The sequence below is a fragment of the Ictalurus punctatus genome, chromosome 3, assembly GCF_001660625.3.
Source record: "Ictalurus punctatus breed USDA103 chromosome 3, Coco_2.0, whole genome shotgun sequence".
NCBI lineage: Eukaryota > Metazoa > Chordata > Actinopteri > Siluriformes > Ictaluridae > Ictalurus > Ictalurus punctatus.
The window spans coordinates 35651238-35675982 of NC_030418.2; the positions used below are offsets into that span (position 1 = coordinate 35651238).

The 24745-nt window shown below is 40.1% G+C and overlaps 2 protein-coding genes across 4 annotated transcripts; both read right to left on the minus strand.

Moving 5' to 3' along the window:
• Positions 1-549: 549 nt before the first annotated feature.
• Positions 550-17667, minus strand: LOC108263796 (uncharacterized). 3 transcript variants are annotated; one of them, XM_053679919.1, is made up of 15 exons: positions 17412-17667; positions 12796-12869; positions 10902-10963; positions 10696-10793; positions 10516-10588; positions 10265-10419; positions 10036-10157; positions 4757-4818; positions 4579-4670; positions 4358-4403; positions 3239-3417; positions 3036-3157; positions 2827-2888; positions 2454-2724; positions 550-2300 (listed from the first exon to the last, which is right to left on the minus strand). In XM_053679919.1, the coding sequence occupies exons 1-15, from the start codon at positions 17644-17646 to the stop codon at positions 2205-2207; spliced, it is 1749 nt and encodes a 582-aa protein (XP_053535894.1). In that variant the 5' UTR covers positions 17647-17667; the 3' UTR covers positions 550-2204. The 3 variants fall into 3 exon arrangements, with proteins under 3 accessions (XP_053535894.1, XP_053535893.1, XP_053535895.1); XM_053679918.1 differs by having other exon boundaries at positions 10696-10796; positions 17412-17666; XM_053679920.1 differs by lacking the exons at positions 10516-10588; positions 10696-10793; positions 10902-10963 and having other exon boundaries at positions 17412-17432.
• A 331-nt stretch (positions 17668-17998) lies between these two features.
• On the minus strand, positions 17999-23931 carry pla2g12a (phospholipase A2, group XIIA). Its single transcript, XM_017464965.3, has 4 exons — positions 23534-23931; positions 23194-23270; positions 22134-22299; positions 17999-20283 (listed from the first exon to the last, which is right to left on the minus strand). Exons 1-4 carry the CDS (start codon positions 23754-23756, stop codon positions 20165-20167), a joined length of 585 nt encoding a protein of 194 aa, XP_017320454.1. The 5' UTR covers positions 23757-23931; the 3' UTR covers positions 17999-20164.
• Positions 23932-24745: the final 814 nt, after the last annotated feature.

A 24745-nucleotide genomic window follows, 5' to 3' on the forward strand; every position in this document is an offset into this window, starting at 1 on the left:
TAAGTGCTTCTTAGGTCAAGGTGGCTCCAAAATGAAGTAGAGTATAAATATTTACATTTACAGCATTTGGCAGATGCCTCTTCCAGAGTGACTTCCAATTATCTAATGTTTTTATACATCTGAGCAGTTGAGGGTGAAGCACCCAGCAGTGGTAGTTTGGAAGTGCTGAGATTTGAACTCACAACCAGTCCAATGTCTTATCCACTGATAAGGGTTAGCATTGCCCCTTGATGGTCCCAGCTGCTGCTGAGGATGGATAGATTACAGATCACCGTGGGTTTACCATGGGATGATACCAGGCAGGTACCTTAAAGGATAACATTGTGGTAGTGGGGGTGTGGTCGTGCATCAGCTGTGGATAAATAGGAGGTGGGTTGAACCAGCAGGTAATATGAAAAGGTGGGTAGTAATGGACTACATTTACTTGAGTTACTTTTGAAATAAAATGGACTTGTAAGACTAGAAATGTAGTTTTACTTCAGTACAACCGGTGGCGTTTCTCTGTTACTGTTAAATATTAATGAATATATGTAGTTCAGATAATTAGCTTATCACATATAATGGTAAATGGTCTGCACTTACATAGCGCTTTATAACCTTAGCGGTTCTTCAAAGCACTTTACACTGTTTCTCATTCACCCATTCACATGGGTGACTTACAGTTCTGCATGTAGTCTGAGATTTAAATAGTTTAAGTAATAGAAGTAGTTTTACTTGTACTTGAGTAAAATTATGACTACCCACCTCTCTTAATGTGATAATTCTCACCTGTGTCCACCTATTACCGCCAGTCTTAATATAGTTTCTTTGTGCTTTCAGTAACTGTGATAACTAGAGGGAAAGAGAGAGGTGCAGAGCTGGTAGTTCATGAAACACGTACTCATGCCCACAGAGCATGAACTAGAACCTTGAACTTGAACCAGGCAAAAGCTGGTGAAGGCGGAGCTAGATTGGTTTGCCCTTTTTAGTTGAGTTTTTTTGAAAGTGCACTGAAAAGCACATTAAAAATAAATGAGAGTAGAGCTCTTCTGAAATTCTGCCCAATTCTTCAGCTGCACCCAGAGAATAGTTCAGAGAATAGTTGACAATTTCAGTTAAAAGAGATACAAGAGAACATCCTATACAAGACACTTAAAGTTCAAACTATAATGATGATCATACTGAAGTTCCTTTTAAAATACTTAGTTAACACAAAGCTTCTTGGTGAACATGACACAGGACCTCTCCTGGACTCTCAACACCACCTGCCTGGCCAAGAAGCTCAAGCAGTGCCTCCACTTCCTGAGGGAGCTGAAGGGAACCCTCCCATCCTCACCTCCTACTACAGAGGGTTAAAAGAGAGCATCCTGACCAGCCGTCTCACCGTGTGGTACGGAAGCAGACCAGTCTCTGACCGCAAGACCCTACAGTGAATTGGGAGGACAGCTGGAAAGATCATCGGGGTCTGTCTACCCACCATCAACACTTCCTACAACAACCACTGCATTTGCAAAGCCACTAGTATTGTAGAGGAACCTTCTCACCCTTTAATTGGACTATTCACCCTCCTGCCATCTGGCAGAAGGTACAGGAGCATCCGTGCCACCACCGGCAGACTCTGCAACAGTTTCTTCACTGAGGCAGTGAGATTACTCAACACTCACCTGGACTATTCAAACACCTAACCCAGTAAGACTCAGTACCACTGTATACCTGCACTTTACACAGCTGTATCAGACGATTTTAATTTATTGACTTGATGTGTGGTACTCCTGTACAGGCGCAAGTGTGCTAATTTATTTTAGATAGCTTTGCTGTGTTGTTAATGCTTGTGAAACAGACTGCAAAGAATTTTGTGTTATATTCTAAATGCCCGGTCAGGAAAAAAAAATTAAAACTATTATATAATTATTATTAATTAGAATTGGATTACATTTATTTCCAAGACATTCATTTAAAGAATAAATTAAAATTTAAATTGAAAGTATTATTCACTAGTGCATTCAATATTTCATTCACTTCAACCTAGAAAAGTTTCATATGATATCTGCTAATGAAGACTTTAGAAATGTATTGATTTTGTGGCATAGAAATAATCAATTAAAATGGAAAGTATGAATCAGTTAAATATATAAATTATATTATTTTCTTTAAATCAAACTAGATATTTTTTTTCAGTTTTTTTTAACATCTTTTGGGAGGAACTGTCTGCTTTCAGTCTGTTTTTAAAAGAGTCCATTTCGTGTTGTGTATTGGACATTGTAGGACCGCCTTCGACTGTAACGTCTCCTTAAACCAGCACAGCAGCCACACAGCAGACACTGAGAGAAACATAAAAAAGAGAAAAAGAAAAGAAGGTGAGATGCCAACTGTCATAAATCTGATGTTTGTTACCTCTTTTAAGTGAAACTAAAAATCTTTATTTGTAAAAGTATACTAAAGATACTAAAATTTAACATTTTGTTGCCACTTACGCAGAGTAGAATCCAGCATGGTATGAGAATAATAGCTATAATGCAGGGGATAATGATGGCCAGTGCCCATCCTGGAAGCTCTTTCTCAGTGAGGGTTGATAACAAACCAAACTCAGAAGTGAGATTAGAAGTGGGAACTGTGGTGTTAGGGGATGGGGAACTCAGACCACTAACTACGAGTATCTGAGAAAGAAATCCACTTGGTTTGAAATTGATATCACCTTCCGAAAAGACATATTCTGAATCAGCCACAATCATGGTAGAGTTACTCCTAAAAGGAATGAGACAAACTTAAATAAACTGTGTTTATATTTTAAAGTTCAGTTTTTTCACATATAAATTTGTTTTAGGAGACATTCGAGTCAGTACTCACATATAGTTTGCTCTTGGGAAGGTAAATGGTGTAGAATTTGGGGCATTCAGAATTCTGTTAAGCTAAATATAAATATAAATGTAAAGATTATATATATATATATATATATATATATATATTCATAATGTTTCAAATAAATTAGAAATGTTACATTTGATTTGATTTTATTATAAGACCTAGGAGAAAACCACAAGATTGTCCATACTTACCAGATGGTTGATGGTGCTTTGGATTACATCATATGTTTCATTCCGTAGTCCCGTGTTTACAGTAAAGCTTATATTGCTAATTTCAAATCCAAAGCTAATAATGTACGAGTTGATGCCGAATTCTAGAAAGAAAATATGAGGGTTATAAACTTTATATTTATAAATATTTTTTACAGAACTGCATAATCAGGAAAGAGACTCACTCTGGTAGGTGACATTCTGTATGCTGACAGGATTATACACTCTTACTGTTTCAGTATCTCGTGCCAACCTGACACTTGAGTCTAGCAGAGCATTGGCAGCTTTGAGAACATCAGCCTCACTTGGTACATTGGTCAAGTTCTTAAACACTAGACGGATATAAATCAACACAGTCCCCAGTCTGAAACAGGAGAGGAAGTAAGATATGATTACTCCACTCTATGTGCAGATGAATGAGGAATAAATGTATACTAATAATAATTAAAAAGTCAACTAATTAGAATTTATGTCCAGATAAATTTGAATATATGGTCCATATCCATCAAACTTGCATATGGTCAGATCTGACTGTAAATCTGTGCATATGCAAATTCCACCAGCAGTCTCCTAATTCACCCATTCTTCTATCTTATCTAATCTTGTACGATTAAACTCACATCTGCTTGTAGTGTGTGTAAATTTGCACTTAAATGATCAAAATCATAGTCAATAACTATAGTTTACTAGAATAGTGTAAATAACAACAATACAACTCTAAGCATAAAAAAAACTATAGCACAAGCAGGTACCTTGTATTAATATATATATAGGTAATGGAGTATAGTATTGATGTAAAGTGTACACATGTGAACCAGAGGTGAAGACGAATCACACACCTGGAATTTTCAAAAGACATCTGAAGATCATTGCATGTTTTTTCAAATGATTATATTTATTTCACATCAGCACTCGGACATACCATATTTGATTTAGTTTTCTTTATTCAATTATGTATTCGTTTATATATTTGTGCTCAATTTATATAGTTCATTTCACCTTTAACCTTTACAAGTACAGTATCATAACACAAAGTAACATAATTTTAGAAAAAAGGCTTGGGTACTTTTTTTAGTACAATTCAAAATGGATTTGTTTGCTGGAAATCTGTGTGATGTAAATAAGTGCCTAGGGTTAGTTTCTGAAAGTGTACATCATTCAGTGTGTTAAAATCTGCACTCGTTTCTGCACAACGTTGATGAATAAGGGCCAGTACTTGCTTTAATGGAAGATACTATTAATGACACAAGGACACATTCATTAATAGCTCACAGTGAAATTATTTTATGAACGAAAGCACTTACATAGATGGAGGTGAAGTGCTCTGCACAGTGGTGGTTGGTGACAAACCTGCAAAAAACAATATCTAACTAATATATATATATATATATATATATATATATATATATATATATATATATATATATATATATATATAGCAAGTAAAATATATATATATTTACTGCAATTAAAGGTCATATGTAAGATACACAGTTAGTTCAATGATATAGTTACAATGTTGTACCGTTTAAAATATTGAGCAAGTTGATTAGTTGTGTAATGTTTTCCTTTTGGAAATTGTACAGCATTTCCCCGACAATCTGATTAAATATGTTCCTGTAAATCAGACAATATAGCATTAGATGTGTGTAATTCAGTGTAATATTAGCAACACTGAGTTTATAAAAGTTACTGGTACATACGTGAAGTTGGAGTTTTGAGGATGGAAAGTAGAATTCACTGGGCCAGCCAGGATTATGGTAAGCTAAAAAAAACCAAATGTATATGATGAAAAACATTGTGGAATTGAGTAGATTATTATTGCGCTGTTAATGGAGATGCAGACAGAATATTTATATTTGTTTGTTTGTGTTAGGTTAAACTACAACTTCAACTCCATTTACCAGCATGCAGAGCGGCCTACAAACATGGCCGCCCAGTCGCCACTTCCCACAACACACCTACACTCCACGCTCACAGTCACCGGACTTTTAACGACGCACACCCGTTTTCAATCACACATACGTCACTGTGCACCTTTATAAGCCTTTTTTTGGTTTGTTTGTTTCAGCCTCACTGTGAATTAATAGCTCAGTTTCCTGTGTGTTCTGTCAGTACCAAGTGGTTTACACTGCTCTTGTTCTGCTCTTTGCCTTTCCCCATGTTTTATATTACTGTTTAGCTTCTGATTCCCTGTTTGCTGATTGCTCGACTTTGGGCTGTTATTCATACTGATTTTGCCTTACATTTGAATTTGTCTACCATCTTAATAAACTTTGTGCTCACCTGCACTTACATCCTGTTTTGAGTCTGTGTTGTAACAGTTTGTTTTAATGATCAGTAGTTGATTATTTTGTGTGTTCAACATTTACACAACACAATTGTTGATTTGGCCACTTCTACAGTTTCAGTTATCTCTCTGATAGGTCTGGTTTGTTTTTTCAATGTAATGCTACTAAATGCAAATATAATGCTTGGTATCAACTCCAGACCATTTATCTCCTTAATTTGCCATGAAATAACAAGGAAACAGGCCACATTACCAAGGAAACTGCTTATCAGTCCAATTACTTTTGAGCCTGTGACAATGGTCTGTACTTTCTAAATGGTTAATGCAATATTTCTGTTAAACCCAATTAAAGATGAAATTCTACACTCATTCTAGATTCATTACACATAAAGTGAAATATTTTAAGCCTTTTTTTTTTGTTTGTTTTAATCTGAATGATTAAGGCTTACAGCTAATAGAAATCAAAAATCCAGAATCTCAAAACATTAGAATAAAGAATTTATGATACAGAAATGTCGACCTGAGATGACTCTAATCAGATAATTAACTCAAAACACCTGCAAAGGTTTCCTGAGCCTTTAATCTCTCAGTCTGATTCAGTACACACAACCACCTGTAAGCCATAATCATCAAGATTAAAACAAAAAAATTTGAAATGCTTGAAATGTTTCACTTAATGTGTAATGAATCTAGAATATATGAAAGTTCCACTATATATATCCAGGCTTGGGGAGTAAAGGCATAACAATCAGGGTACAAAAAAATGGTAACTAGTCATTGTAATCTGTTAAAGTTATGTCAGAAGAAAAAGTCATCAGAGTACAAGTACATTTTGTCAGGATTACAATTTTTTTTTTCATTTAAAACCAAAGAAATTAATCTTTTGACATAACACAATATGGACAGCTGCTTGATTATAGTTCTGGTTCTCTCTTGCCAGTCGTGGGTCACCTGAGCAACCTCCTGGTGCATGCACAAATAAATTTTGTGCAAAGTTAATTTGGTAGAAATTAACACAAATTTTCCTCTGAAATGCTTTTGTTAGGGTAACCATACGTCCTCTTTTTTGGACCTTAAGATAAGCGTCCAGACGAGTTTTCTAATTTTGTTAAAATGTCTGTGATTCAACTTTAGTTTTATTATGATGTGCTTATGGTCTAATACATCATAAATGCATCATGTGTGCGCATGTTTGCATTGCTTTAACCCCTCTCTGTAAGTCCCGCCTTCTCGCACACCAATTGGTTGATTATAAAAGGCTCGCAGCAACTACTGGCCAAATTCCTGCCTCTCAGTTGTTGCCTACTCTCAGCGAATGCGTGAAGGTGAAACACTGTTCTGTACAGTGTCAAACAGTTGCCTGACAATATCAGCGAATGCCAACTGTCCTGAGTCGAAATGATGCCCATGACCAAATAAGGTCATTTTTAACTTCATGTTATCACACTGCTTCGTATTACATTCGTATTACACATTCAAATGTGTAAATGAAGGTTCATAAGTGGCATCTGATATTTTATTTTATTCTTGGATATTCAGAAGAAGGTAGGAAAAAATGTAAAACGTGGGCGGAGTGAAACCAATTTATTTATATATATTTATGATGCTAATAGTGTGTCTTTTTCAGAGTATTAAAGACTGCATTCATAGTAACGTTGTTTTGAATGCTATTAAGACCCCCTCACACACACACACCTCCACCCCACCGCTCTCCAAAAAAAAGTATCCTCTTTTTGGAAAACGAATATGGGCACCCTAACTTTTGTGATGTAATGTTATGCTGAGTTTACTACACAATTTAAGGCCCGATTTTCACTTGCCGAGAGTTTTGTCTTGATCGCTGACAAAAGCCTGAAATCACAGGCAAATCAGAACTCGCTCCTGTGAGTGACAAGCATGAATTATCAAAGACGCGATCTGAGAGAATTGCCAATGAGTCGCCAATGTCAGCGAGATATCTAGCATGTTAAATATCTGGACCTGTGTAATGTGTTTTGACTGAATATAACTGCAGCATTGACCTACAGCCAATGAGAGTGCAAGAAACGGGGCACGGTCGAGGAAGTTTCAGTGGGAGGAGTCCTGATGTATCTCCAAGTCTCTCCGCAGAACAGAAAATCCTTGCTGCCTGCGTCTCCACAACCATTCTCTCCTCCATAGCCTTTTTTTCTTCTTTTTTGAGTTTTTGCTGCAAATCAGCGCACAAACTAAATGTATCGCAAGCTTTTTGCTATCCGCCATTTTCAGAACCTCGACCGGACAAGCACAAGAATTCGTGATCTTGTGTAATTCTCATATAACTTCTCGCGTGTACTCTGTTGTGAAACATAATTTGGAGTCCAGGCAGGGTCATCGGGGATTCATCAATAGTGAAATGTTTTGTAATGTGTTCAACCCTGTCACCGATTGCGGTAATTTGAAAACCCTACGACTTCCGTGACAAGACAGAGAGTTGAGTAATATGAACGGTACCACAACCCGACGTCTTTTAAAGTCATCTAGTGTGTAGTAGCCATTACCCACATCAGAGACAGTGATCTTTTATTTATTTATTTATTTATTTATTTTATACAAACAAATCCAAACATTGAACATGTTTTTAAGCTCTAAATAACAACCTCCTGGACATCAAGCAGTCTGGCTTCAAGAGCAATCACTCCACGGAGACTGCTCTGCTTTCCGTCACTGAAGCCTTACGACTAAAAAGAGCAACCTCTAGATCATCTGTCCTCATCCTACTTGACCTCTCTGCTGCTTTCGACACCATGAACCGTCAGATCCTGTCAACCCTCTCCAGCCTGGGCATCACCAGAACGGTTTTGCGCTGGATGGAATCCTATCTCTCTGTCCGATCGTTCAAGGTATCATTGAGGGGAGGTATTTCTGAAACTCAGCAACTCACAACTGGTGTTCCACAGGGGTCAGTTCTGGGTCCACTCTTCTTTTCTATCTACACTACATCTCTAGGGCAGGTGATTGAGTCTCATAGCTTCTCATATCATTGCTATGCTGATGACACCCGGCTCTATTTGTCCTTCCAGCCTGACGACCCATCCGTCTCTGCACGAATCTCTGCTTGCCTGTCGGACATCTCGGTCTGGATGAGGGAACACCATCTTAAGCTCAACCTGGCAAAATCTAAGCCTCTCGTCATCCCAGCCTGTCCCTCAATCAGCCACAACCTCACTGTACAGCTCAGCTCCAGCACACTCAAGCCAACCAGGACGGCCAGGAACCTTGGGGTGATTCTTGATAACAGCTTGACCTTTACAGACCACTGCATGGTCCTGTAAGTTCATCCTGTATAACATCAAGAAAATCCGACCCTACCTCACCGAACAGGCTACACAGATACTAGTCCAGGCTCTTGTTATCTCAAAACTGGACTACTGCAACTCACTACTTTCGGGCCTCCCAGCCAGCTCCATCAAACCCCTTCAGACGATTCAGAAGTCTTCAACCAGCCCAAGAGAACCCATGTCACACCCTTCTTCATCCCCCTCCACTGGCTTCCTGTAGCTGCCCACATCAAATTCAAGGCAATGATGCTCACCTACAAGACCTTGTCTGGAACAGCACCCTCCTACCTCAACTCTCTCCTGAAGGCTTACGTTCATTCACGCAATCTGCGATCGATTAGCGACTGACGTTTAGTAGTTCCCACTCAGCGTGGCGCAAGGTCCCTTTCCAGAACCTTCACACTAACTCTTCCTCAGTGGTGGAATGAACTTCCAACCTCAATCCAGACCGCAGAATCTCTCACCATCTTCAAAAAACAGCTAAAGACCTACCTCTTCCGTGAACACCTAACCAACTCAAATAAATAAATAAATAAATAAATAAATAAATAAATAAAAATTTGCACTTACACCTCTACTCTGTGCACTTTGCTTCTTCAGGAACTCAATTAATGGATCTTGTATGGTAGCACTACTTGTACTGTTCTCTGCTTGATATATCGCTTTGCTTGTATTTTTCTCATTTGTCAGTTGCTTTGGATAAAAGCATCTGATAAGTGAATAAATGTAATATAAATGTAAATAAAAGTACTTTAGATCATTTTGTTTTACTCTTGACTTTATTTACATATGTTTATTTACATAGAAGAGAGGTTCCATCAGATTGGGAACGCTAATAATCAATATGGATTCTGGATGTACTAAGCTGACCCTGATACAGGAGAGCAGTGTTAAAAAACAGATGATACCCCACCACCAGCCATGACAACTGGAGCCACTGAACTGAGGATGAAAATTATAGCCAGACTAAGCAAAGTCAAGCCCGGGATGCAACTGACAAAATGCCATCACAAGAGATACTTGCAGATGGAAAAAGATCAGACATGATCGTGGCTTCATTTTCTACATCAAAAACACTCCAATTTGATCAGGGGTGTGTGCAATTTCATAGCCTCTCTATATCTGTGCTTTCGCTAGGTTTATATTTTTGCCAGCTATATAGTCAGACTATATCAGTCTCTGATTCTACCCCATATCAGTCATTAATTCTGTGATAAAGATTTGTCAACATCACACTGATAGCGACTCTGTCAGTCTGTGATTATGCCCTTTAAGAAAGATCTAGAATAACTCTGACAGAAATAATTGTTTTTTTTTTATTACCAGGAGAGTCCATGTCTCACAAATTGAGGTCTGGCATAACTGCAATAAAACAGGTGTCATGAACACTCACAGCATTACTGATAATGTTCTCCACTTGGGTGTAGGTGCCATTCCTTAGGTCGGGGTTCTCTGGAATGCTCATGTTACTGATGCTGAATGTGAAGATGACTGCATAGGATGTCTCTGAAACATCTGTGGAATCAAGAAAGTTGTCCATTAGAATATTTTAGATCTCATACGGATGGAACAATAACGTGAACAGTTGTTGCTGTAATTTGTGATATTTAAAGGAAACATACTCTCGTAGGTGAAGTTCAGCACAGTTAGTGAATCACTGAGGTCTTTGAATCGAGAACTCAACAGAGATGTGATGGCACTGAGGACCAAACTCTCACTGGGAATGGGAGTGAAGGAGTTGAAGGCCAGTCTGGCCTGAACCACAGCTGAACCAGATCTGAAGACAAAAATGTTAGAACTTTTTGTTTCAAACACGATTCATAACAATGAATGGATTCTCCATTTCTTTAACACATGTCTGAAATGACCATACTTTATTATTGGAGTTGCTGCTGAAGACAACAGTGGAACTGTTGTACTTGATCGAGGAACTGATGTATAATTACCTGCAAGAAAACAAGTTTTATTCAAAGGTAACGAAATAAAACATGTATTTATATGCTCAGTCAACAAAAACAGCAAACATTAAGCAAGGTTGTGTAGCACCGCTTACCGCTTTGTTTTTGGAGCTCACTGAGAAAGCTGATTGGTATATTACTATCTCCATATTGGAGAATGTACTCTATTACACCTTCAATCTGTTTTCCTGAACTTCTATTTGGAAAAGCAGAAAAGTAGATGTTCTTCGTATCAAGAACTCTGTAGTAAGCATTACAGGATGTCTTCTCAAAACAGAAATCAATGCTGCTTTCAACTTACGTGAAGTTGGAGATTTTGGGTGCGAATGGTTCTGCGCCAGGTGCATTGAGAAGTGTGTTTAGCTGGAGAATGTAAACATTTTTAGGTTTGAATTACAAATGATGTGACAATTCAAGTTCTACATATTTAGATGTTCCAAATTTAGCGATTTTTGTACACTAAGTTTTCTGTGTTGACCAAAAGTGAAGAATTTCCCGAATTATTCCTGATGAAAATGCCTTCAAAATTTGATAAACTGACTTTAATGATGGACTCTATTTTTAGTGAGATGTCATGGGAGTGTGTTGATCCAGTCTACAAGTGTTTCGTGTATTTAGAGAAGGCCTATGAGCATGCGCATCTTTCATGTAATTGAATTTAATATAAATGTAAATTGTTTTAATGAAATGTTTCTCTGTGAAGTGCTCTTCTTCTTACAGTCTGCACTGGGAGTTGAATTAGTTGCGTCACTTATACGTCACTTTGCTCACAGCTGATTGGTCCAAGCTGGGTTTGAGTTCTCTTATCCAGAACAGAACCCGTCCCGGAGCAGGTTAGCCATGGAGCGCAAGTTACTATGGCGATGAACACCGGTAAAAGCCGAGCCACTTTCATGGTACCTAAAACCCAGGATTGGCACAAACTAAACTGAAACTTACTTACCTGGCTAGTCACTTGAACCAGCTTCATGGTACAGCCCCAACTTAATTGTCTTTTGTAAATATAAACAAAATGTAGAATTTGATGCAATCAACACACCCTTCCTTTTTTTAAATTTTTTTTTTATTATTTACACTTTTTAATCGTTTGGGAACTGAGGAAGTGGAATTTTTGCCCATTCTTGCTTGATACAAGACTTCAGCAGCTTAACACTCCTTGGTAGACGTTGTCCGATTCTCCTCTTCATGACGTGCCATAGCAGACAGATCTGGACTGCTGGCAGGCCGGTCAAGCACATGCACGCTGTGTGTCCGAAGCCTCGCTGTTGTGGCATGTGCAGAATGAGGCCTGGCATTGTCCTGCTGATATAAACATGGACTTCCTGGGAAAAGACGTTGCCTTGATGGCACGTGTCTCTCTAAAATCCTAATATACGTCTCCATGTCAATGGTACCGTCACACATATGCAAGTCACCCATGCCTTGGGCACTGATGCACCCCCGTACCATCACAGAGTCTGGCTTGATCGCCTTTCGCTTAGAACAGTCTGGTTGGTCTTTTTCATCTTTGGCACGGAGAACTCGAGGTCCGTTTTTCCCGAAAACAAGCTGAAAGGTGGACTCATCTGACCACAGGACACGTTTCCACCGCCCTTCAGTCCATCCGAGATGAGCTTGGCCCAGAGAACTCCATGGAATTTCTGCATAGAGTTGTTCTGTGGCTTCCTCTTACGTAATATAGTTTCGGATCGCATTTCTGGATGCGGCGGCGGACCGTGTTAAGTGACAACGGCTTTCTGCAGTACTCCCGAGCCCATGTGGTTATATTAACTCACAGCAGCATGAGGATTTCTCAGGCAACGCCGCCTGAGGGCTCAGTGAGATTTCTCCAGATTAGTGTTTATATAAATAAATATATAAATAAATAGTGTTACTTGAATATTCTGTAAACGTTTCAGTCTTATTCTGCCTCTGTTTCCCCTCTGTTTTTTGAGTGTGTTGAAGTCATCAAATTCTGAATTTGTTTATATTTACAAAATACAATTAAGTTGGCCAGTGAAAACATTTCATCTTTGCTTTGTACTGTTGTCAGTTCATTCAACTTTCAAGAGACTTGACAAATCACAGATTTTTCTTTTTATTGCATTTTAGAATTTTCCCCCCAACTTTTATGGAAATGGGGTTGTGTAGAGTAATATATCTAATCTGCTTATGACCAACAACATCGAGGAAAGTCCAATTTCTTCCAAACTTACATGGAATCCAACCAACGGAGAGCCGCATCCATTGGGCGGTGGATTGTACCCAGGTCGGGGAAAGGGCTTTTCTCCTTTAAAGACAAACCCCAACATGAAATTAACCACATTGCAGATTAACAGAAGAAATCTCCTGAATGATCACGTCACGGCTAAATGTAAAGAATTTCTCTCATTTCTAACTGGTGTCAATATAGCAGTTTATTTACTTTGCTGCAGTTTAGTATAATTATCTTTAGTGACTTTACTTCTAAGAGTTTTGTCAAAAAACACCACACTCAAGCACATCTATTTTTGAATCATGGATACTTTACTCCCAAAAGTGTTTTCTTTTCTTTTTTATATTAAAAAAAAAAAAAAAAAAAAGTGTGTAAACAGGTCAACCATGTTACTGGAAAAGGTTTCAAACCCCTCTGACCGTTCTGGGCCTGGGAGTCTGTGCACCTCTGCCTAATATTTGTTAAAAATTTTATTTGGAAATATTTTGGTTGCAGATAAGTGACCACCTGACAGTCACACGCTCCAAACAGGGAGGACTTCCTGCAACAACCACAGATGAAAACACTTCATGTACACTATATGGCCAAGAGTATGTGCCCCGCCCCCCCACCCCCCACCCCCGGACCATCACACTCATATGTATTTGTTGAACGTCCCACTGCAGATTTATTCCCCCTTTCGCTGTTTATAATGCGCTCCACTCTTTTGGGAAGGCTTTGCACTAGATTTTGGGGCGTGGCTGTGGGGATTTGTGTTCATTCAGCTACAAGAGCATTAGTGAGGTTGAGGTCGGGCGCTGATGTTGATGTGAGGAGGCTTCAGTTCCAGTTCATCCCAGAGGAGTTCAGTGGGGTTGAGACAGGGCTCTGTGCAGAACACTCAGGTTCTTTCACCTTCTTCCAACCTTCACACACCACGTCTCCATGGAGATCGCTTTGTGCACAGGTGCATCGTCATGCTAGAACAGGTTTGGCCCTCTTAGTTGCCGTGAAGGAAATTTGTAATGCCACAGCACACGAAGACATTCTATACAACTGTGGTAAGAGTTTGGGGGAAGAACCACATAAGGGTGTGATATACATATATATGGCCATATAATGTATCTTCCACTACAGCCGACTTGACCTAAACGTTGTGACACCAGTCCTCCAATTTTGAGGCTTACAGTTATTCAGGAATTTCACTTTCCCTTAAAGGACAATGGAACCTCTGGATTTCAGAGGGAATCGTATGGAATACCCCATCCCACATACCAACACTGCAGGACGCAAGATTAGTTGAGTACCCAATGATTCAGGAAGATCTGCTGTCCGCTGCAGTCTCATGTGCAGGCTTCATCCTCCTGAGTGAGAGGATCTACTGGCAAATTCCACCTACTGGGACCTCCGGGGTGGACTGATCCTGGCGATTTATCATCACTAACGCGTCCCAGACCTGCGTGAAGCAATCCCCCCCCCACCCCCGCCACCAACGCAAAACGTCAGCAAAATATTCTCAATTGTTTGTGCTTCGTTTGTGCCGTAAAAATTTTCGGTTGTGCTGCTTCGGTTCAAGAGATATTAAAAGATTATTCAAAGGTCATTCTGGGGTCACTCAGCCACCCACATGCTCCAAATGAACCTGAAATAGTCTCAATCGTTTGTGCTGCTTCCGTTTATAAAATATTAGACATCGACTTATAGGCACAGATCTCCTCGGGGTGAGCACACTTTTAGAGTCGAACTTCCGAAGACTTTTTCAAGAGAAATCATATCATCATTTGTTCAATAAACAGTTCTCTTTACTTCATTCGCTGGCCTCTCATGAATAAACTTTTCATTTATTTACCAGGAGAATCACCTGTTACACTTCACTCCCGCCACTAGGTGTCAGTGACACTTCTGTTCACGATGCTCTAGTGGAAATTAGTGTTAGTATAGGAAAAGTCCACACAGTTACTAAATCAAAACTCTGGCCAGTGTAAATACAGTGTTTTAACACTGTCAGTTACAGTATTATTAGTTAACTTTAATCATAATGGTACAACATTCAAGAGAGCGAACACTGTCAATGTTTCTTGAACAGAAAACTCATGGCTAATACTAGTATGGCTAATGGAGCTATGAAATGCTAATTACAGCTGCACATGGTATCCATGTTAGTTTTTTGAATACGTTGTGCGTCTAAGGGTCCACATTACCATATTGGTCCTAATATAAGATATAATATCCTTATATATTATTACTAGATTTTCCTTGTATTCAGGCAAATACGGTAATACATGAAAACAAGTTTACAGTGTATGACATTTTTTGCGTCAGGATTATTTCAGTGGGTAATTATGTTTTGCTTATGCCAGATGCCCAAGAAAGCAACGGTCGACAGGGATTCCGTTTTCACAGTCCTCTGTTCATGAAGAGAGACCATAGTCCAAAATGGCAACATAGCTACTCTTAATCAGAGCATCTGGACAGAGCTTAGTGAGCAGCTAGAAAACAAGATCACTGCAAAGGCTCTATATACTTCTGTTAAACTGAACAGACACAACATCTGGACTGCTTCAGGGTTTATTTATGAAAGTGATCATGAAACAAGTGGCAGTAGTGAGGACACTGATTTTGAGCCAGGGTCCCTTTCCCCAAGACCAAAAGATTGCTGGACTTTTGATCTTCAGGTTCATTTCAGAAATGGATTGATTGAATGGAATTCATGATGACATTATGTGGCCTACTGCGGGAGGTCTCCGTGTGTCTGGGAGATGTATGATGACCTGAGAAGTGGAGTGACAGGAATGTCAGAAAAAAAACTAAATATGCCCACATGCTGTGTTACACACAAAAGGCTGATTGCATTGTTTACATTTAAATACTTTCACAGATTCAAGTATTTTTGTCCTGAGTGTTTTTAAGTTGAAGTTTTAAAAAGGTCCATTATTTGCGTCAAAGGATGTTTGATAGTTCACAGTAATTCAATTTCACAAGTAAAATCATTTTGGCTTAAATCTTAATTTATTGAGTCATTTAAGTCATTAAATCCCCCCCACGTGTGTGTGTGATATATATATATATATATACACACACACACACACACACACACACACCCACACACACACCCTATGTAAGTATAAACAGAGCTACAGCAAACAGATTATGGGGTGTGTGTGTGTGTATTTATTTATGACAGTGTTACTATCACGACTGTTATTCTCATAACAACACACACAGTAACAAGTAAAAACACTTATCACAAACGATTGAGACTATTTCGGGTTAATTTGGAGCGTGTGGGGGCTGGTGACGTCATCTCATAGAACTTAATGCCTAAAATTGTATAACCGGAAGCAGCACAAACGAAATATTTGTCGGCACAAACGGTGGAGACTAATCTGAATGACCTGGGGGGGTGGTGGGGGGGGGGGGGTGACCCCAGAATGACCTATGAATATTCTTTTAATATCTCCAAATCACAAACAAACGAGCCTCTTTGGAGTGAACTTGGAGCGTGTGGGGGGCTGGTGACGTCACCGCACCATAATTAAATGCCTAATATTTTAAAAACGAAAGCAGCACAAATGAAACTTGGGGAGGGGGGTTCAAGTTCACGCAGGTGCCTCACCTACCTCTTCTAGTGGTCAGTACACCTAGTCTATGAATCCCTGGAACCCTGGATCTCATCAGGACCCTTCTGGTGAACTGCATGTTCTCTCCATGTTGTTGCTTCAGGTAAATTAACCATCTAACTAGGAAGTTGGCTAATCATCTAGTTTGCTAGCTGACCCTGACAATTGCAAATCAGATATTAATATTTTTTTTCTTGCTTATACGACCTATTGATTTAGCTAGATCTTTCTAGACCACTTGATATGTGGTAGAATGTGGTGAGTTGATGTTACATGCCATCAGAGCTGCATCCTGACTACAGCTCCAGTATGACTAACTGCGTTGTATTGCTTTATCTGAAAGGCTGGTTATAGAAGCCTGCAGCAGGTGTGACAACACGCCTGTAAAGAAAAAACAAAACCAAAACTTACAAGCACTGAAGCACCGTTGCCTGTCTTTCTGCTAACTATCAATCATTTCTCATGAACATGTCCAGTAGCTGGGATTTTCAGTAAGTGACGAGAGTTCAGTGAGTCTGACGACTCTGTTCAGTGAGTCGGACAGTTTGAATCAGAAATGGCTCATTTACAGTTTTTCAGTGATATTTTGAGCAGTGGTTGAAATCTTACATTTTGATGGGTGTACTTAGCGTTGTTCATTTATCGGACGGTTCCAATACCAGTCTAGAATGAACTCTAATACAAATACAGAAATGTTTCAGCTAACTCATGGGCATGTATATAGTTATTGGAGGTTTTGGGCTTGTTTTTGTCCGAAATAAGAAGGTATGAACCTGTGCTGGTGGTTGTGGTGACGTGGTACTGGGAATATGATCTTTCAGCAGGAATCCTGAACATGAATGTAGTGTACTGCAGTGTAAACAAATAATTTTTTTTTACATACCTGGACCTTAAGGAGCACTGGTGTACCTTTTAAAGCACTTTACACATTTAAAGCAGTTCAGAAACACACCACATGCACCTTCCACATAAACATGAATGTATGTGACATTATTATAATAATCCACACATTACTTACCTCCATCAGTGCATTTAAATTCACACAGTCCATCAGACCCTCGAATGAAATCCAGAGCGTTTTTGATGTATTTGAAATACATGTAGTAAGTGTGTATCTTCTGGATTCCATCCTTGATGTTTTCTAAAGCTTTTGTCCAGTCAGAAGTTTTGTGTTCAGACTCCTCCAGTCCTGCACTGGAAGGAAATGTTCCACACAACAGGAGCAGGAGAGCCGAGACACTGAGCTGCTTCATTTCCACTCACTTTACACTTCCTACATCACCTCTCACCTGTACAGCGTTTCAACACGCCCACCAGCCAATCACAGCTCAGCACAGCACACCAGCCAATCACAGCTCAGCACAGCACACCAGCCAATCACAGCTCAGCGCACGCCCTGGAATTTTAATTCCTTTCATCTTTAGCTAGTAGGAGTTTTAAAATCATTTGAAACCATTCAAATCTTATTGAACTATCGAGACGTAATCTTCACAAATTACAACAGATCTTACCTAACGCACCTTTAACTTCATGTTTGTGGCAAAAAAACCTGAGCAACTTGCCGTATCATGTCATGTCATGAATGAGAGTAAAACAGAACACAAATAGGATTGAAATGATTTTATTTGAGGTAAAAATAATTCCCCATACACCACAACTGCATGATAGAGAATCCTCTACCTCATTAGTAATTAATAAATAAAGTGCAGTTCGTCTCTCAAATCAAGCAGGCCGTTTTCTTCATTCAAACACTGTTACCGTTTACACCATTCCATATAAAACCTGGGAGTCTCTTTACAGAAAGGAAAATAAATGACTAAAACATGTATTTGACTGCACAGACTGCTTCAGTGAGAATTCACATTAAAACGAACAGTGTGTGTAAACACAGCGCTACTCAGGGGCACCAGCGGGAATTCTGGGAAATTATTTTGATCCTCAGGATTCATTTGTGTTCCCGAGTCCCTCTGTGTGTTCAGAGCTCTTCATCATCATCATCATCATCATCATCATCATCACCACTTTCCCCCAGCGGTGCGGTTTACAACCATTCACTAACACTCGTATGCACTGTGGAGTTAATTAGTGTCAAAAGTAATGAAACATGAAATGTAAAGCCAAACAACCAACAATTCTAATTTAGGTTTTTACACTGTTTACTGTGAGATTCACATGCTCATGATGTTCTAAGAGCACAACATTAGAGGAAAGAGGGGGGGGGGGGACTAAGAGCCCAACAAGAGAGGGAGGGACTAAGAGCACAACATTAGAGGAAAAGAGGGGGAGGGACTAAGAGCACAACATTAGAGGAAAAGAGGGGGAGGGACTAAAAGCCCAACATTAGAGGAAAAGAAGGGGAGGGACTAAGAGCACAACATTAGAGGAAAAGAAGGGGAGGGACTAAGAGCACAACATTAGAGGAAAAGAGGAGGAGGGACTAAGAGCACAACATTAGAGGAAAAGAGGGGGAGGGACTAAGAGCACAACATTAGAGGAAAAGAAGGGGAGGGACTAAGAGCACAACATTAGAGGAAAAGAAGGGGAGGGACTAAGAGCACAACATTAGAGGAAAAGAGGAGGAGGGACTAAGAGCACAACATTAGAGGAAAAGAGGGGGAGGGACTAAGAGCACAACATTAGAGGAAAATAGGGGGAGGGACTAAAAGCCCAACATTAGAGGAAAATAGGGGGAGGGACTAAGAGCACAACATTAGAGGAAAAGAAGGGGAGGGACTAAAAGCACAACATTAGAGGAAAATAGGGGGAGGGACTAAAAGCCCAACATTAGAGGAAAAGAGGGGGAGGGACTAAGAGCACAACATTAGAGGAAAAGAGGGGGAGGGACTAAAAGCCCAACATTAGAGGAAAAGGGGAGGGACTAAAAGCCCAACATTAGAGGAAAAGAGGGGGAGGGACTAAAAGCACAACATTAGAGGAAAAGAGGGGGAGGGACTAAGAGCACAACATTAGAGGAAAAGAGGGGGAGGGACTAAGAGGACAACATTAGAGGAAAAGAGGGGGAGGGACTAAAAGCCCAACATTAGAGGAAAAGAGGGGGAGGGACTAAGAGCACAACATTAGAGGAAAAGGGGCAGGGCTGAAACAAAAAGTTAAAATAAGATGTAAAGTACAAAGGAAAACGTGTGTTCACATCTGATTATTTCTGACATCATATCAACTCCATAATGCACTGAACAAACACAAAACAAGTGCATAGTGAACTTTTCTCATTCCTGAGACACATTTAAGCCTGATTAAAAAAACAACAACTTTCTAACAGTCACAGTCAAGAAATTTAAAAATCTTGTCTAGTTTGGGATATGATATAATATCAGGTTTCCAAAAAAAAAAATTAAAAAAATGACACTTTAAAAAATAAACATTCTCCAGTGCCTAATATTTTCAGCAATGAAAACCACTGACAAACATTTCTCCTCTGTCTCTTCAGAGAAAAACCTCACGAATTACCATTTACAGAAAAGAGCCCCAGCTGAGCAGCTCTGATTTTGATTGGGGACAGAACTAATTTCAGGGCCAGAAAAAATGTAACCGTAAAGAGCAAGGTGCACTGCATAGCGATATTATAAACCACAGTTTTTCAAAGTATCTTTTATATTATTAGATTATTACAGGTTTTGAAACATCACACACAGCACCTTTAAAATGAGGGAAACATTAAACTGCGCAGTGTTGCAGACATCGAGGACGGAGTTTTGACTCTTCAGACGTTCCTTAAAGGCGTCAGGAGTTTCGGAGCCCAAGCACAGCTGTTCACAGGTCAATCTTCTCCTCATAGTGGCAGATACATGCAGCTCTCTGGCTGTCCAGGAAGGGTTTACAGCCCAGGTGCATGACGGCGTCGAAAAGCAGAGTCACTGCCGATTCACAGGCTGATGCAGAGAGAAACAACAGGGTGAAAAAGTCACAGTGATAAATAATAACTAATACGTACATTTTTGGCATAAAACACTTTGGAGCTGACTCGTTGGAACTGATTCTGTGGAAGGTCTCTCAATTCCAAAGTCTGAAATCAGAGATTTGACTCAACATTAGATAACTTTCATTAGAGATCTGCGCTGTATCTCAGTAGAGTAATGGAAGCTTTATGGCCACCAGTTCAGCATGATGCTCTAAATCTGCATGATACTCTGTAGAGTAGACTCCATGTGCATAGTACTGACTCCATGGAATGGACTCTTTGGAACTGACTCTCAAGTAGACTATTTGAAAGCGATTTGTTGGAACACTCTCCCTGGAACTGACTCCCTGGAACTGACTCCCTGGAACTGACTCCCTGGAACTGACTCCCTGGAACTGACTCTTTACAATAGACTCTTTGAAGTAGACTCTATAGAACAGACTCCTTGGAACAGACTCCTTGGAACAGACTCCTTGGAACAGACTCCTTGGAACAGACTCCTTGGAACAGAGTCTTAAGTAGAGTCTTTGAAACAGATTTGTTGGAACTGACTCCCTGGAACTGACTCTTTAGAGTAGACTCTTTGGAACTGACTCCATGGAATAGACTCTTTTTTAGAACAAACTCGTTTTGGAACAGACTCTTTACAGTACACTCCCTGGAACAGACTCCCTGGAACAGACTCCTTGGAACCGACTCCTTGGAACAGAGTCTTAAGTGGAGTCTTTGAAAAAGATTTGTTGGAACTGACTCCCTGGAACTGACTCCCTGGAACTGACTCTTTAGAGTAGGCTCTTTGGAACTGATTCCTTGGATTAGACTCTTTTTGGAACAGAATCTTTACAATAGACTCTTTGAAGTAGACTCTATAGAACACACTCCTTGGAACAGAGTCTTAAGTAGAGTCTTTGAAACAGATTTGTTGGAACTGACTCCATGGAACTGACTCCCTGGAACTGACTCTTTAGAGTAGACTCTTTGGAACTGACTCCATGGAATAGACTCCATGGAATAGACTCGTTTTGGAACAGACTCTTTACAATAGACTCTTTACAATAGACTCTTTACAATACTCTTTACAATAGACTCTTTACAATAGACTCTTTACAATAGACTCTTTACAATAGACTCTTTACAATAGACTCCTTGGAACAGAGTCTTAAGTGGAGTCTCTGAAACAGATTTGTTGGAACTGACTCCCTGGAACTGACTCCCTGGAACTGACTCCCTGGAACTGACTCTTTAGAGTAGACTCTTTGGAACTGACTCCATGGAATAGACTCCATGGAATAGACTCGTTTTGGAACAGACTCTTTACAATAGACTCTTTGGAACAGACTCCTTGGAACAGAGTCTTAAGTGGAGTCTTTGAAACAGATTTGTTGGAACTGACTCCCTGGAACTGACTCTTTAGAGTAGGCTCTTTGGAACTGATTCTTTGGAACTGACTCTTTTTGGAACTGACTCTTTAGAAGGTCTCTGATTTAGAAAGCCTGAAATCACAGATTCGATGCAACATTAGATACTCGTCATTAGAGATCTGCGCTGTATCTCAGTAGAGTAATGGAAGCTTTAAGGCCACCAGTTCAGCATGATGCTCTAAATCTGCACGGGTAATTAATTTGTCTCATTAATCGGCTTCATGGAGGTGTTCAGTCTGTCAAACAGCTGATGTAGTGTCTGACTCTATATGACCTGACACAGAACTCAGTCCAAATCGTCATCGTCTTAATCTGAGAAGTTGTTTCGTGTGTCTCTTCACCAAAAAATACACAAGATCGTACCCACTGGGAAGAGTCCGGAAACACACAGGAAGTTTACCTTGTACACTCTGGTCCAGTCCCAGTGTGACCTGTACATGCCTGCATATGGTCTCCAGGCAAACCTGGAACTCATCATCACAGTCGTGTTTCTCTCGTCCACACGTGTCATAGCAGCGGTCGTGCTGATTACAGCATTTAGTCATAGACGGAATCCCGATATCAAACTGAAGACGAGAGGAGAGAGGAAAAACGTATTGCCTCTGTGTGAAGACAGAGTACAGCCACTGAATCTACACACTGTTCTGTAAGGAATAAAACACTTGCTGTTACGGGAAAAGAATTAACAACAGGGTGATGTGGAGTGGAGTTCCCAGGTGTTTTATTCCTCCACAGCACAGCAATTTGCCAATGATTAAAAGATTTTAATGTATTGAATGACCTGTTATATACTTTTATCCAGTTATAGTTACATTGAAAGTTGTGGAACATCAGCAAAACAATACAGTCCCTGCTCTCACTTACATTATAGCCGCTAGAAACAATCGTTCCCTCACCAGCCTCTCTTTATTCTCTCTCTTAAAGTTACTGTACAAAGCGCAAAGCGTAAACCCCTCTGTCCTGACGATCCAGAAAACTTAAAGTTACAGCTTTACCTCTTACTGTTAAAAACCGCCGACACTGGAGACTCCTTACTTTAAGGAAACTTCAGCATGTCAGTGATTTTTTAAATCTGTTTATTATCAGTGGAGCGTCTGCTGCACAAGGCCCTGTGAACGAGCCGTTACTATAGAACCGATCACGTATTAGAAGGAGCGCATTAATATAAACCTGCGCTACTGTCAGAGCTGCTGTGAGAGAAAACTAATCACCTTCTGACCAATCACCATCCAGAACTCAGCAGCGCTGCGGTATGAAAATGAATAACACCAGCAAGCACATCATTCGAAATATTTCAGAGACACTGTAATCATGTAATCGTGGGTTAATCGGGTTTATTATTATTATCATTATTATTATTATTATTATTATTATTATTATTTTAGAACGCATACACTCACTTGCTGAAAAAGCAAAACACTATGATGTAGCAACATTATCAAAATCTTATCCAAACTCACATGAAATCCAAACAGCGGAGAGCCGCATCCGTTGGGCGGCGAGTGTTTGTAATGAGGTCTGGGAATGGGTTTGTATCCTGTGAAAGAACAATGCACATCACACACACACACACACACACACACACACACACCCCTGTATGTCAGGGTCACTGCTGCAGAAGCTGCGCCAATGTATGGGATAGAGAGGTGCCAATACTTTGTCAGTAATTATACACATACATACAAAGTGTCCTGAATGATAGATGATAAACTGTCCAGTGATTTAATACTTATAAACACACACACACACACACACACACACACACACACACACACACACACACACACACCCCTCACCCACCATCAGAGCATTTAAACTGACACAGTCCATCAGATCCTCCGATTAAATCCAGAGCGTAGTTCAGGTATGTGTCTATCTTGTGAATTCCGTTCCGGATGGTTTTTAAAGTCTTCCTCCAGTCTGGTGTCTCGGGTTCGAACTCCTCCAGTCCTGCACTGGACAGAAATGTCCCACACAGCAGGAGCAGGAGCAGGACAGCTGCTGGGACACTGAGCTGCTGCATTCTCCGCTCTCTCCCTCTCTTTATTATTACTTGTTAAAGATTTTGGTATTGGTGAGACGCATTAAAGACGCCAGATGAGCGCGGTGAGTCATCTTTCACTCCATCTGAGCGCACAAGCAGTCAAAGTCCGGCCGCCACCGATGACACACCGAGGCAGCCCATCCACTTCCGGGTCTCATTCGGTAAACAAGCCTGAGTGGTCGCGTTCCGGATGACGCAATCGCGTTCTACAACACAAGCGCGCGATCTTATGTGCACGTTTGAATGTAATCGGAAACGCAACGCTTAACCTACTGATACGCGGCTCGCAAGGGAATCATTTAAGTCAGTGTACCGACTCAAAGATTCGTTCATTCATCCAACTCTGCAGATAAGGATCCAGTCATTCGCGCCTTGTAGAATAAACCCGTGGGCGTCTCGAATGATACAGTTCCCTGAACAGCAAGGACAATTCTATTGTTTTCGCTATACACTGAAGACATTTGGGTTTAAGATGAAAAGGGCAGGGTGATTTAATGGGTAGCACGTTTGCCTAGGCTGACTGTCATTTCCAAATTGTCTGTAGTGTGTGAGATAGTGCTCCACCTTGTTCCCTGGGTAAGGCTCCAGGCTCCCTGTGACCCTGTGTATGATAAGCGCTACTGAAAATGGATGAATAGATGTCTACCTTTGGTTTGAGCCCCAGGTTTCAGCTGTGAAAGACTACGTTTGTTGTTAAAAAGGATAAACCGATATGGAAACCAGAGAGCTGTCTCTAGGAGAAAAGACTGAGTTTCTGTGTTTAACTGATGTCCCATTTTTTTTACATATGAAACAACACAATTCTTGCATTGCTGTTTTTTAGTGTTAGCACAGCTCTGGAACTCGTTACCACGCATTTCACTACAATAAATAAACTGCCAACAGATACTTGTGTGTGACAAATAAAACTTGAAACGTCTTCAGCAGTCTGAGTAACGGATCGTGTAGTTCCGGCCAATCGAGGACGA